Source organism: Peromyscus californicus, unplaced genomic scaffold (genome assembly GCF_007827085.1).
Source record: "Peromyscus californicus insignis strain IS unplaced genomic scaffold, ASM782708v3 Scaffold_3__1_contigs__length_106647218, whole genome shotgun sequence".
Classification (NCBI taxonomy): Eukaryota; Metazoa; Chordata; class Mammalia; order Rodentia; family Cricetidae; genus Peromyscus; species Peromyscus californicus.
The window spans coordinates 25,606,857-25,620,512 of NW_026294551.1; the positions used below are offsets into that span (position 1 = coordinate 25,606,857).

At 45.2% G+C, this 13,656-nt stretch overlaps 1 protein-coding gene and 1 long non-coding RNA gene across 2 annotated transcripts in view; one reads left to right on the top strand and one right to left on the bottom strand.

Annotated features, from left to right (window-relative positions):
* Window positions 1-928: 928 nt before the first annotated feature.
* On the bottom strand, window positions 929-2,373 carry LOC128121861 (uncharacterized). The gene is made up of 2 exons (XR_008222277.1): window positions 2,179-2,373; window positions 929-1,876 (listed from the first exon to the last, which is right to left on the bottom strand). It is a non-coding gene; the product is annotated as an uncharacterized LOC128121861 (long non-coding RNA).
* Window positions 2,374-2,728: 355 nt separating this feature from the next.
* Kpnb1 (karyopherin subunit beta 1) overlaps window positions 2,729-13,656 on the top strand; it is a 30,674-nt gene continuing 19,746 nt past the window's right edge. Inside the window, exons 1-8 of the mRNA XM_052756903.1 lie at window positions 2,729-2,889; window positions 2,986-3,044; window positions 5,128-5,310; window positions 9,335-9,535; window positions 10,493-10,645; window positions 12,384-12,443; window positions 12,949-13,038; window positions 13,520-13,630. Of these exons, the coding sequence (XP_052612863.1) occupies window positions 2,850-2,889; window positions 2,986-3,044; window positions 5,128-5,310; window positions 9,335-9,535; window positions 10,493-10,645; window positions 12,384-12,443; window positions 12,949-13,038; window positions 13,520-13,630 (897 nt within the window). The 5' untranslated portion in view covers window positions 2,729-2,849. The remainder of the gene's footprint in view (window positions 2,890-2,985; window positions 3,045-5,127; window positions 5,311-9,334; window positions 9,536-10,492; window positions 10,646-12,383; window positions 12,444-12,948; window positions 13,039-13,519; window positions 13,631-13,656) is intronic.

Below are 13,656 nucleotides of genomic sequence, written 5' to 3' on the forward strand. Positions count from 1 at the left end.
GATCTACATTATATCCCCATTATATCTCCATCACTGATTAAAGTCGTACATACAAAGCAGCACTTCTAGCTGATAGAGCAAGAGGTTGGGCTTAGGGAGCTGGTAAGCCAGAGGAAATCAACTAGTTAAAAGATGGTATGAGGAAAGATGGACCTACAATTCTTGCTGCAAAACTGTAAATTCCTGGACCATAAAAAGACTGATTTTGGGGGCTGGAGAGATGACTTAGTGGTTAAGAGCATTGGCTGCTTTTCCAGAGAGGTCCTGAGTTTAGTTCCCAGCAACCACATGGTGGCTCACAACCATCTGTAATGGAATCAGATTCCTTATTCTGGTGTATATATAAAACACATAGCCGGGCGGTGGTGGCGCACGCCTTTAATCCCAGCACTCGGGAGGCAGAGCCAGGCGGATCTCTGTGAGTTCGAGGCCAGCCTGGTCTCCAAAGCGAGTTCCAGGAAAGGCGCAAAGCTACACAGAGAAACCCTGTCTCGAAAAACCAAAAAAAAAAAAAAAAAAAAAAAAACCCCCAAAAAAAACCACATGAATAAGTAAATCTTAAAAAAAAAAAAGGGCCGACTTTTGTCTTAAGAATCAAAGTTATGGAGGTGTGCAAGGGGTGTGTAGGTGTGTTCACATACTTGCACAGTAAAGAGAGGGCAGCAAGGGTAATTCCAGCACTCAGGACTCTGAGGAAGGCAGACTATGGAAATACTGAAGCCAGCTTGAGCAACATACTGAATATAGTGAATCTTTGACCAGCTACAGACAGGGACTCCATCTCAAAGAGTCAAGGACAAACAAACAAAAAAACCAAACCAAAAAAAAAAAAAAAAATCCAAATAAACCCACCAACAACAAAAACAAAAACAAAAAAATCCGATGAATTCAAATGAAAACATTACAATGAAACTCATTTCTGGCCAAGTGTGGTGATGTATGCCTTTAATCCTTGCATTTAGAGGGCAAAAGCAGGTGGCTCTGATTCAAGAACAGCCTGGTCCAACCTAGTGAGTTCCAGGCCGGACAGAGCTGCATGAGGCTGTCTTTAGAAAACAAAAATAGAAACCCACACCAAAACCATACTTGAATGCTACCCCAAAAAATTACTTAAAATCAAGGTTAGGGTGAATGTAATCAGAACATATCATATACATATATGAAGCAGTCAAAAAAAAACAAATTGAAGAATACAACAAAGAAATTACAGGCTAGCTGGCCAAGCCGGTCTGTCCTTCCAGAAAACACTAAAACCTTCGGGGTTTCCCAAATGTGGCTAGTGTACGCAATTTCTTCACATGTTAAAACTAGGTAGTAAAATCTACATGCCATTCATTAATCCTGGACCCATCTGCTCCTGAACCCGACTTGCAGACCGGGTACCCAGGTGGGGAGGATAAGGGAGTATCGAGCATATATAGTTATACATCAGTTGTTTTTTTTTTTTTTTTTTTTTTTTTTTTAAATCTCAGACTGTAGCTCAGGCTGCCTCGGCCTTGGAGATACTGAGATTGTAGGTGTGTCGCCACGCCTAGTCAGTACACATGATCTTTATATCCTTCTATACACATGTTTTAGGTCTAAGTTGGAGCACCAATGGTTTAAGGTAGCTGTTAAAATTGACTGGTCTAAGGACGCGCCTCCGCGAAACTTTTGTAAGCGCAGAGGTCCGGACAGGGACTCCAAGGGCAATTAAGCACGTCCAAACCCAGCTCTGATCGAGTCTTTAATCGGCTGTGTGACCTTGGACACGCTCCGCGCGCTCTCTGGGCTCCAGTTTCCAAATCCGCACGTTGGAAGGTGAACCACGTGGTCCTCACGGTCCTGCTCAGCCGAGAGCCTGGCAGACGGCAGACCTCGCTATAACAGCAGCTTCCTGTGGGCGCGGCACAGGACTTTAACGGTCCCCCCCCTCCCCGCCCCCTCTGAGGCCCGCGAAACCCTCGCTTTTGACACCCCTGCCAGGGACCGCGCTACGCACAGCCCGGTCCGAGCGGCTCGCGCGCAGCTCCGCCCCTCCCCGGAGGCGTCCCGTCGTGCCCCGCGCTAGAATGTGAGGAGTCCGGCCGACTCCCGCCTTTACGCCCGGCGACCCCGAACTCCTCTCCCCTGTTCTCCCGGCGCCCCATCCTATCAACGTCCAGAGTCCTGGCCAATAGGGCGCGCTCCGAGCCTTACCTTCCGCCCGCCCTCCGGCCCGCGCACAGCCGGTGCGAGCCCGAAGGCCTTTACCAGGCCAGCCCAATCAGCAGCCGGCTCTTTCCTGCCCCACCCCAATGTCCCTCCCCTCGGCCAATGAGCGCTCCCCATTCCGCCGCCCGCCCAGCCAACCGGGCCTTGAAGCCCGCGGGCGAATAGGCGCGCCGCGGCCCTTCAACGTTAACCTTCTGGCCAATTGGCGAGTCTGCGTAGCCGCGGCAGCAGCCAATCATCGCGCAGCGCGGCGCCGCCGCGGAGAGGTCCGGCAAGAATATCCCTCCGCCTCCCTCCCTCAATCTCTCTCCCTTCTAGCGATCCGCCTCTCACTGACTGCCGCCCTTCCTTCTTTCTCCCTCCGCCGCCTGAGCACCAGCCGCGCTCTGAGCTGCCCCCGGGGTCCCTCCCCCGCCGCCAGAGGAGCAGCTGCCGCCGCCTAGCACGTTTAGGAGGGCGGAAGGAAGGAGAGAGGGGAGGAAGGGGAGACAGAGCGCCTGCCCGGAGGCAGCCGGTGAATGGGCTTGTGGTGACCCCCGCCCCCCACCCCACCCTCCCTTCCCACCCGACCCCCAACCCCCATCCCCAGTTGGAGCCGCCGCCCGAGAGGCCGGGCCGTCGTCTTTGGAAGAGTCCCCGCCGCCGTCACCTCCGCCATGGAGCTGATCACTATCCTCGAGAAGACCGTGTCTCCGGGTAGGACTCGGGGCCGGGGGTCGGGCTGAGGTGACTGGGGTGGGGGAGGGGGCGGCCCCTCTGACCCCGCTACCTCTCCCCATTCCTCCCCCCCAGATCGGCTGGAGCTGGAAGCGGCGCAGAAGTTCCTGGAGCGTGCGGCTGTAGAGAACCTGGTGCGTGCTGCCCCGCCGCGCCCCATCCCGCCGCGTCCCCATCCCTGCGTGCGGGCCTTCCCGCCCTCCTGGAGGCCCAGGCCTCAGGAACCCACCCCGCCCCATCTCGTCCCCCTTCCCCCCCGCCCGGTCCAACCTAACCCCGCCATCGGGAAGCCGGTGGGTGTGTCCCGCCCCGGGCCCTGCGTCTGTCCAATGGCGAGGCGCGCCGGGGTGATTGCTGTCCAATCGCCGTGCGGCCTGAGGGCGGCGGTGCAGCGGGAGGGAGAAAGAGGGAGGGAAGGGAAGTTAGGTTGCATGGCGCTGCGTGTTCAGCAGGGGTGGGGGTTGGGGAGCCGGGCCTAGGGGCCATGTGGAAGCTCTGCGCCCTGCTGCCTGCCTTCTACTGGCTGGGGCCGGCTTTTCCTTCCTGTCCCATGGCTCTTGTGGCTGTCGGCACCTACTTCCTAGAGCCCTACCCTTTCCCAGCTCCCTTAGTCTGTGCTCATGGCCACGCCTGGCACCCGACCACCTCTGAACCCAGTGCCACTATTTTTTTCTCTTTCGTGCCTTGTATCCCTCCCCTGAGCTTAGTGTGCATGTGTGTTGTGTTTGAGCTTGGATCATTAGGGACCTCATCCTTAGGGAGCTGTACCCTGACCAGAGTCTGAAGCTCATTCCTGAGATTGAGCCTTATTCCCTCAAGAAATCACAGAGGTGTAAACCCGTTTTTCATATTTACTGATTTAGGAAGTACATTTAACAAAAAAAAAAAGAAAAGACTGACCGTTGTGTTGGAAAATGGGAGATGATTGAAATAGTCTGGTGCCAGAACGTTTCTCTTTCGTATCCCTCTTTTAGGGAGTAGATAACAGGAAAGGGTGGATGGTATTGAAAGTCTCTTAAAGGTAGTAAGAAAAACAACAACAACACTGTAACCAAATGTCCTTTGTGATAGCTCGGTAAAATAGTAACATCCATAAAGTGGCAAAACCCATTGGTACAAACTGCTTTTCTTTTTGGTATTTAGGTAAGGGACTTTATATTAACCTTTTATCTTTTAACTCACCCCCTTTCAAGCATTTCCTTGTTAGTGTAGACTGACAATTCCACTCGTGGTATATTATTTTGCCGATTTGCAAGGAGATCCTTTACCTTGCTCCTCACACTCTTCAGTGGTACATAATAAACCTTGGGAGTTACCTCCTGTGTTTTTAGAGCTTACTAATAGTGAGGAAATATGTCTACTTTTGGCTTCTTTAACTTTCCTGTTTAGGCAGATTCATATACGGCCCCCCCCATGTGTGTGTATACACACTCATGCTAGAATGTGTTAAAAGTTTTAGAGTAGCTTTTGGGCCTCTTATCTAAAAAAAGGTATTTGGATGATTCACTCTTAGTCCAAAATATGAGAGGGCTTTTGGTATGTGTTGCTATTAAACAAAATGATTTTTTTTGAGACAACTTGTCATTTTTTTATCTTCATTTTTTCCCCCATTCTACTGAATATTATCACTTTTACTTACATCCCTTCTGTTGAATACTCAGAACTAAACTGCAGAGGACAGGGCCCTTACATCTGTTTTAGACTTAAATATATTTCTATTAAAAAAGATCACTTGTACAAGATTCAGAAAGCTGCCCTGAGTTATTATTTTTGGACTAGATTTAAAATTTTTAAAGTGTACACCAATTTTCTCCCTCCCTTGTCCTATTCAGCCAATTGGCGGTACTGGGCCTTCTTATACCTAGGATAACCCACTGTCACGTTGTCAGATTTGCTTTAATTCTGGGGAGCTATCAGAAGATTGTGCAAAGGATGATCTTTGTAGGAAGATCCAGTCTCTTTGTCTAGTAAGTAATGCTTACTTTGAAGTGGGGTCTTGTTACATTGCTTAGTTTGTTTTTGGCCTTAAGAGTTTTGAACCCAAGGAAAGCTCTTGAGTGTTGAATCTAGGCAGGCACCACTTCAAATAGATATTTCCCAGTTTCCTCAGAGGTTTTGATTTGATCTAAATTTCTTTGGTGTGTGCCTCAGTAATTTAGTGCTCTACAAGGAAGTTGGAATTTCTGAGATAATCACAACTGCATTTTTCCTCAACAGCCCACGTTCCTCGTGGAACTGTCCAGAGTGCTGGCAAATCCAGGAAACAGTCAGGTTGCCAGAGTTGCAGCTGGTCTACAAATCAAGAACTCTTTGACATCGAAAGATCCAGATATCAAGGCACAGTACCAGCAGAGGTGGCTTGCTATTGATGCAAATGCTCGACGGGAAGTCAAGAACTATGTAAGTGATTGTCATATAGCCTAAGGAATGGTGTTGTCAGATCTTGGTCATTTGCATGGCTTAGAACTTGACAGTGATATGTTTCTAAGACCTAAACTTAACCTGAAGGTAGAAATTTTGTTTCATTAAAATCTCTCAGTGTGGCAAAAAGTATTTGGATAGGTTGGGTTCAGCTGACTAAGGTAACCTGCAGCAGTTTGTTAGAATTGGAGAAATGCAAGCCGTGTGGTGGTGGCACATGCTTTAATCCCAGCACTCAAGAGGCAGAGGCAGGCGGATCTCTGTGAGTTCGAAGCCAGCCTGGTCTACAGAGCGAGATCCAGGACAGGCACCAAAACTACACAGAGAAACTCTGTCTTGAAAAAAACAAACAAGAATTGGAGAAATGCAGGTTTTGGTGCTGTATATCACCTCCACCTAAGAAATTTCACTAATGTTATATCTCCGTATGTGGGAGTTTAACTCAGTGATAGGTACTTCTAGTATCTACAAAGCCTCAGGTTCTCTCCTTAGCACCACATAAGAGACTGAAGTATTTTATGTATCAGGGATCTCTAGAATGAAGCTGGAAATTCTTTCCATACAGTCTTATGTAGTCTAGGCTAGCATCAAATTCTTGGTCTTCTGTCTTCACTTCTGAAGTCCTAGGATTGTAGGTATGTGTCACCACACTGCACTCTGATTGTGTGTGTGTGTGTGTGTGTGTGAGAGAGAGAGAGAGAGAGAGAGAGAGAGACAGATAGACAGACAGACAGACAGACAAGGTATTAAGTAATGCAGCTGGCTTTGAGTTTACAATATTGTAAAAGGGGTGCTATGAACTCTTACCTTCATACTTTTACCCTGAATACTGGGGTACAGGTGTATGCCATCATGCCTGGATTTTCAGAGATATTTTAAAATATTTTCATTTTTATTTATGTGTGTTTATTTATGTTTGGGTGCCTTTGGAAGCCAGAAGAGGGTGTCAGGCCCCTGGAACTGGAGTTATTTGCCATTGTGAGCCATCAGACAAGGGTGCTGGGAACTGAATTCTCAGGTCCTTTAGCAGAGCAGAAAGTGTTAACAACTGCTGAGCTATCTCTCCAGCAGTCAGGCAGCTCCCGGTGAGCTTCAGCGGCTGGTTCCTGTCATGATACTGTGTAAAGTCCGAGGGAGAATTGGGTAATTTTGTGTCTTCCAAATGTAAAGAGTTTGCAAATGGGAGTATGACATTAACAGACCATTTATTTGTTTTATTGGTTTATTTTGCGTCTGGGTCTCACTAGACCAGGTTGGCCCCAAACTCACAATCTACCAGCCTCTGCTTCCTGAATGCTGGGATCTAAGGTGTGTGCCACCACGCCTGGCCCTATTATTGGTTCTTTTATGTACCAGATTGTGAAAAACTTGAGATCTCAACACTGTGGTTCAGATGATGGATTTTAAGGAACATACAGAGTCCTTTGCTGTTTTGTATCATGGCTTCTTTGTGAGGTTTGCTGTTGTTGTTGAATTAGCCATCCAGCTAAAGCCTAGGATTCAAACAGGCAGGTTTGTCTTCTTTGCTTTTAATTAATAAGGTTATTTAGTGGTCTGCATTACATGGATAAGGGCCAAAGGAAGCTGGGTAAATTAAACAGCTGTGTAGTCATAATTTGTTCTGGGCATTTAAGATGGAAACGAGAAATTTCTGTGTACTTTTGCAGGTTTAGATTATGGACATAGTAATTGCTGGATTTTGATGCCAGCTTTAGGCAAATTAGTATTCTTTGAGGCTGATGCTTCCCCAGCAGTGACCCTCCTCTCTCTTTCCTTCAGTCATGCTTTCTAGTGCCTGTCACTTGGCATGCAAGTTAGGAAAGCAACTTACTTTGACTCTTCCTTGGATTATATAAAGCTGTTTCTATCCAAATTGTCCCTTCTTGGAAATGACATTTTTGTAAAGTGTTGTTTTTAGACAGGGTCTCACTATGTAGCCTTAGATGGCCTCAAACCCACAAAGATCCACCTGCCTCTGCTTCCCTAGTGCTGGGATTAAAAGTGTGCACCACTGTGTCTAGCTGTTCTCGTTATTTTTAATAATATATGTGTGTGGGGGTGCACTTTAGTACAGGTGCCTATGAAGGACAAAGGTGTTGGATCCCTCTGGAGTGGAATTATAGGTGGTTGTGAGCTGTTTGATGTAGGAGCCAAGGTTGAGTCCTCTGCAAGTGATATATGCACTCTTTTTTTTTTTTTTTTTTTTTTTTTTTTTTGGTTTTTTCGAGACAGGGTTTCTCTGTAGCTTTGCGCCTTTCCTGGAACTCACTTGGTAGCCCAGGCTGGCCTCGAACTCACAGAGATCCGCCTGCCTCTGCCTCCCGAGTGCTGGGATTAAAGGCGTGCGCCACCACCGCCCGGCGATATATGCACTCTTAATAGCTCAACTGTCTTTCCAGCCATGTATAATAATATTTTAATCCCTCTTTCTCTTAGTTATTGGACATAAATGAAATACATTTTATGACTGAAAAATCTCTCTTTCACTTTCTTTGTTTTTGAGATGGGGTTTCTCTGTTTAACAGTCCAGGTACTCACTCTGTAGACCAGGCTGGCCTCAGACTCACAGAGATCCTCCTGCCTCTGCCTCCCGAGTGCTGGGATTAAAGGCGTGCGCTTTTGGAGCTGGGATTGTCACACTGTGTTCCTAGACTGACTTCTACCACATACCTGGTAGTTCTCTTCCCTTCCCTCCCTGGTGCTGGGCGTCCGGCTGGGACTTGAATCAGATTGGGTCGTTCCCATTCTGTTCCTGAGAGTTTACCTCGTTTTTTCCTTTGTTTCACTTTGTTTTTGTTGTTTTGAAAAGGGATCTCGTTGTGTAGCCCAGGCTGGACTTGGACTCACATTGTTCTTCCCACCTAAGCCTTCTAAGATTATAGGCATGAGCCAGGGGGTCCACCACTTACATCTTCAACATATGGTTTATATTGATGTCCATTCTAGCTCTACTGTTCCTAGAGAGGCTGTAAGATCAGAATTATTTGGTATCAGGCGAATCTGTCAGGGTGGAGGCTGACAAACATGATACACCATTTTAGAGAAAGAGAGTTCCTTCTAGCTAATAGTTGCACAGCAGGGCACTAAATGACCTGACCCAGTCAGCAGAGCTGGCCTGAATATCTGGCAGCTTCTCTTTGTCCTGTTCATGCCAGGAACAGTTAACTGTTTGCCTTTGAGTGGACTGATGATTCTTAGTGAGTTCATGGTCTGAATTAGCTGATCATGGTAATGGTTAACTGTGGGCAAATTGTGGCTTCATTCTTTATCTGAATCTGTGCCATTACCCTGTATAAATGCTGTGTGGCTGCCATTTCCAATGAGACATGCTTAGTGACAAACGGATCTCCATTTGGCATCACCGACTACTTCTTGGTGATGGTTAAGAACAGTATTTTGTTTCTTAGACATACAGAACTTAATCCTCTGAGAGTGCAAGTTATATAATGGTTGAGTCTTAGATTTTTGGTAACATTTAAATGAAGGTTTCACACAACCCCAAACCTTTTTGTGTAAGTCAGTACTGGGTTATTGGTGACCAGAAATGAGGTTTGTTCATGTCATTGAGAAAATCACTTTCTTGAATCAGATTAGATTAGTGTACTGGGAATTGCATTCACCTGGGTGGTGCACAGCTACTCATTCCACAGCCCCACTTTCCTGTCCAAACAAGAAGTCAGTGTCCATAGTCTTTTTACCACCAAGTGCCCAGAAAATGTGTTTTGTTCCCATTGCTCCCGCCTTGCTTTTTCAATGCTTCTTCTCACTCTTGAGTTTCTGACGTGTTGATTTTGAAGTGAAATGTGAGTTAGGTAGTCATTCATTTGGCTGTAGGTTTTGCTTTTAGCTTCTGGATACCTATGCTGATACTTAAGTAGTCCTTTTGTGGGGTGAGGTGAACAAAAATCAGACACATGATGAAGAAGTGGGTGGTGATGGGTAAAAGATGCTCAAAGAATGTTACAAATTGATATCCTGTTCTGTCATCCCCCTACCCTCCCAGGTTTTGCAGACTTTGGGCACAGAAACTTACCGGCCTAGTTCTGCTTCACAATGTGTGGCTGGTATTGCTTGTGCAGAGATCCCAGTAAACCAGTGGCCGGAACTCATTCCTCAGCTGGTAGCCAATGTTACAAACCCCAACAGCACAGAGCACATGAAAGAGTCCACATTGGAAGCTATTGGTTACATTTGCCAAGATATAGTAAGTACTTGCCTGCTGTTTCTAATTTATGTACTTTGATTCTTTTAGCTGTCATGTGAGTGGGACTGGGACTCTCAGATGGAAAGACCAGCCTGCTGTAGTGCTTTAAAGATGGGAATACTTATTTTGGACCTGTAGTCTCAAAGTACTAATCATGCTTTGAAGTAAGGAGCTTGGGGTCATGAACTCAGAATGGGGCTGTTGGGGTATAGCTAAGTGGTAGAGTCCTAGCGTTCATGAGACCCTTAGGTATGATCTCCAGCACAAAAATGAAAAGAACAAACTCAGTGGAGATCCGTATGAGATGCTTTGGGTTTTTTTGTTATTTTGAGATAGTCTCCTATATTGCAGGCTGACCTTGAACTCCCTTTCTGCCTCCATTTATCAAGTGCTGCTCGGGGTTCTTGGGGTACTGTGAATGTTCCAGTGCTTTTTTACTTACTGCCTGTAAGCCAGTTTTCTCGATTGCTATAGTTGATTTAGTTACTATAACCACAGAAGTCCTAGATGCAGCCCTCCCTGGACCCTTGCTGGTGAGGACTGTTACTCCTTGGCATCTGTTCAGCTTTGACTTATTATGTGGCCTATAACATTTGACCTGAACTTAGACATCCTTAGATGTTGTAACCAGGTCCTTGACTGTTCTAAAGCTTTATTTTGTTTGGCACAGGTGGGAAAAGCCCCAAGACTGCTGCCATCTCTGTGTATACAGAAGGGAGAAAAGCCAGTGCTTCCTGTGTCCAGAAACATGTTAAGAAGTCAGGGATAATGAGTTTGATTTGTTTCAGTTTAATTTTGCACCATTCTGGGGGATATTTTGTGGGTACTTTGCAGAACTGTCTCCAGTGGAAATGTGTGAGAAATGGCACTCCCTTAGGTAGATTATGTAATTAAAAAGATTGCTGATTAGCCACCAGCATGTTGTTTGTGACCATTGCATTTCTCTGCTTGTTTCAGGACCCAGAGCAGCTACAAGACAAATCCAATGAGATTCTGACTGCCATAATACAGGGGATGAGGAAAGAAGAACCTAGCAATAATGTGAAGCTAGCTGCTACTAACGCACTCCTGAACTCACTGGAGTTCACCAAAGCAAACTTTGACAAAGAGGTATGTTTCTCTGACACATAGATAAGCTGTCAGAGGATGAGGACTGGTCTTTTAAGATTAGAAAGTCTTACCTTGTTTAGAAGCACTCCTCTCCATTCTAGTTGATGTTTCTTGTGAGGTACTTCCGTGAAGTACATAACTTGATGAAATACCAGATTCCTCATGGTGACCATTTTTTCAGTGTAGGATCAGTTATCCAGTCTGCTATAGAAGCATTCTTCACAGTGTTTCATGTGCAAACTAACTGTATACCTAGTGACTAACTCCATTCCTCCAGTCTCCAGCTGCTAGCACCCACAATTCTACTTTCTCTTCTGTGAATTGGATGACTAGATACTGCATATAAATACATGAATGGAGTCAGACTGCATTCTCCTTGTCACGTTTGGAGTTACTATCATTTATTGTGTGGGAAGGGGTGACACAGTGAATCAATCAGAGGACAACTTTAGAATCCGTTTTCTTCTTTCACCTTTCTGTGGGTTTCAGGGGTTGAGCTCTGGTCATCAGGCTTGCTCAGTAAGTACCTTACCCACTGGGCCGTCTCACCGGCCTGTCCGTGCCTTTTTGTAGCTAGTTTTGTTTGTTTTTTTAACTTGGCATACTGTCTTCAAGACTCCTCCGTGCATGACAATTCTCTTTTTAGTCTGGGTAAGACTCCTTTGTAGGAATGTGCTGCATTTGGTGTATTGAGCCATCCGTTTGGCTGCTTCCACCTTCTGGATCCTGTGAACAGTGCTGTTGGGAACATGTGTGTGTGGATGGTTTTGAGAGTCGATTTCAGTTCTTTTTAGCTTGTAGTCAGAAGTGGAATTACTGAACCATATGGTCTGAAAGTATTTGGGGGTTCCTGTTTGTTGACACCTTGGCTCAGTTCTTTTTATTTCTTGGCCTTTGAGTGGAGTAGTGAGGTCTAGGCTACCACAGTGAGCTAATTTGTGTGTGTGTGCTTTACTCTTGTTCTGACAGGGTCTTACTGTGTAGGCCTGCCTGGCCTGGAACTTAGAGAGCCACTTGTCTCCCTAGTGCTGGGATTAAAGGTGTACCACCAGACCCAGCTTCAGAGCTGACTTAATTTTAATTGGTTCAGAAGTGGAATTTTCCTTTTAGGTCACAGGTGATTTAGAAAGGGTAATGATGAAATTCACTGTTTTGTTCTTCCTTTACCACATTTGATATGAATTTGTCAATTCATAGAAATCAAATTTTGCTTCTCTGAAATCAAATGTTCTGAATATTGTTAAATTTTTTATTTTGTGGAACAAGGTCTCACTATGTAGACCTAGCGGCCTAGAACTTATTATAGAACGTGCTAGCCTCAAATTCATAGCGATCCTCCCGCCTCTGCCTCTACACGTGTAATACTATGCCCTGCTAATCTTAAAATTTACATGTGAGGAAAGGGGTTTTCCTACATGTAGGGTTTTTCTCTCTCTCTCTCTTTTCACTAACTGTTGTTTAAACCTCGTGACCTACATCTTCCTATCTGCCTTCTCTCTAATACCTTGTTTGGGAAGGTCACCTTGGTAATTAAAAGATTAAAGACCTCCTTAGAGGGAAGGGTCATACTGAAGACACCAGAGGCAAATTGCTTATAACCTTTATTGCCTAAGGGCAGGGTGATAGGTTGTACCAGAGTGTTACAGGGCCTTGACATAGTGACAGATTTTCTTTGTAGAGTCTTGAAACCTTCCTACATGGAGTTAATGCATTCCTAATGCTCTTTACCTTTCTGCAGTCCGAACGGCACTTTATCATGCAAGTGGTCTGTGAAGCCACACAGTGTCCAGATACAAGGGTAAGTTTGTTGCTTTTATGAAAATGGTCTCTCCTTGTCTTCCTAGGAAATGGTGGCTCTATCATCCAGTTTGAAATTTAGGGAATCAGTGAATTAAACTAGTCTTATTAATCAAAGTTTTCTCCAGTGGGGACTATTACCCTCTTAAATGTTGAAAAGGAGGTTTTGATCACCTTTGTTGATTAGTGCCATGAGTTGTTCCCGTGATTATCTTCATTGTAGACATGGAAATGGCATTGCTGTTGCTGTAACCTAAACTTGAGTCTTGAAGTTAGTGAAAGGAGCATGTTCAGTCTAGTGAGCACTAGTGAGTGTAACCCTGCTGTGGTTTTTCCAGGGGTTGGTAAAACATGGTGGGGGCAGGATAAGAAGGAGGAGATAGTGAAAATGGCGGGGACAGATTGATTGGGGTCAATGACAGCATTGTTCAGGTACCCTTAGTTCTTTAACTCTATCCTGTGCAGACTGCTTAGTCACTTAGTAACTGTTTAATCTGTTCTTAAAGGTACGAGTGGCGGCTTTACAGAATCTAGTGAAGATAATGTCATTGTATTACCAGTACATGGAGACATATATGGGTCCTGCCCTTTTTGCAGTAAGTATTTTATGTAATTTGAACTTGTAACTAGTTGCAGGGCTCATTATTTTTAATTGCTATTTTGTAATTCTGTGCGGTTTTTTAAAACTTAATATTATGTAGTCAAGATTACTTGAGTATGGATGTTAGGACTTGTTATTTATTTTTGTGAGACATTGTTTTACACTAATTCCAGTTGGTCTGGATTTCACTGTTCAGGATGGCTACCAACTCAGCACACCTCTTAAAGGGCTGGGATTGCAGCTATGAGCCCTGCCATGAACAGTAAATTTACCAGTGGTGTGCCGAGAAAATGTGTACCGACTTTAGTTGTTCAAAGAGGTCTATTTTTGCAAGTCTTTTCCTCTTTTTGTTGCTTTTTATGTCAGACTAAACTTTATAGTTTGTGTTTTTTTTAATCTCAAATATCTGGTTGAAAGGATGTCTAACTTGAATCTATACTTACTTGAATCTATACTTACTTCATTTTTTCTTTAAGATCACAATTGAAGCAATGAAAAGTGACATTGATGAGGTGGCCCTACAAGGAATAGAATTTTGGTCCAATGTCTGTGATGAGGAAATGGATTTGGCCATTGAGGCTTCAGAGGTGAGCCTGGGGTGAGCCTCTTTGAG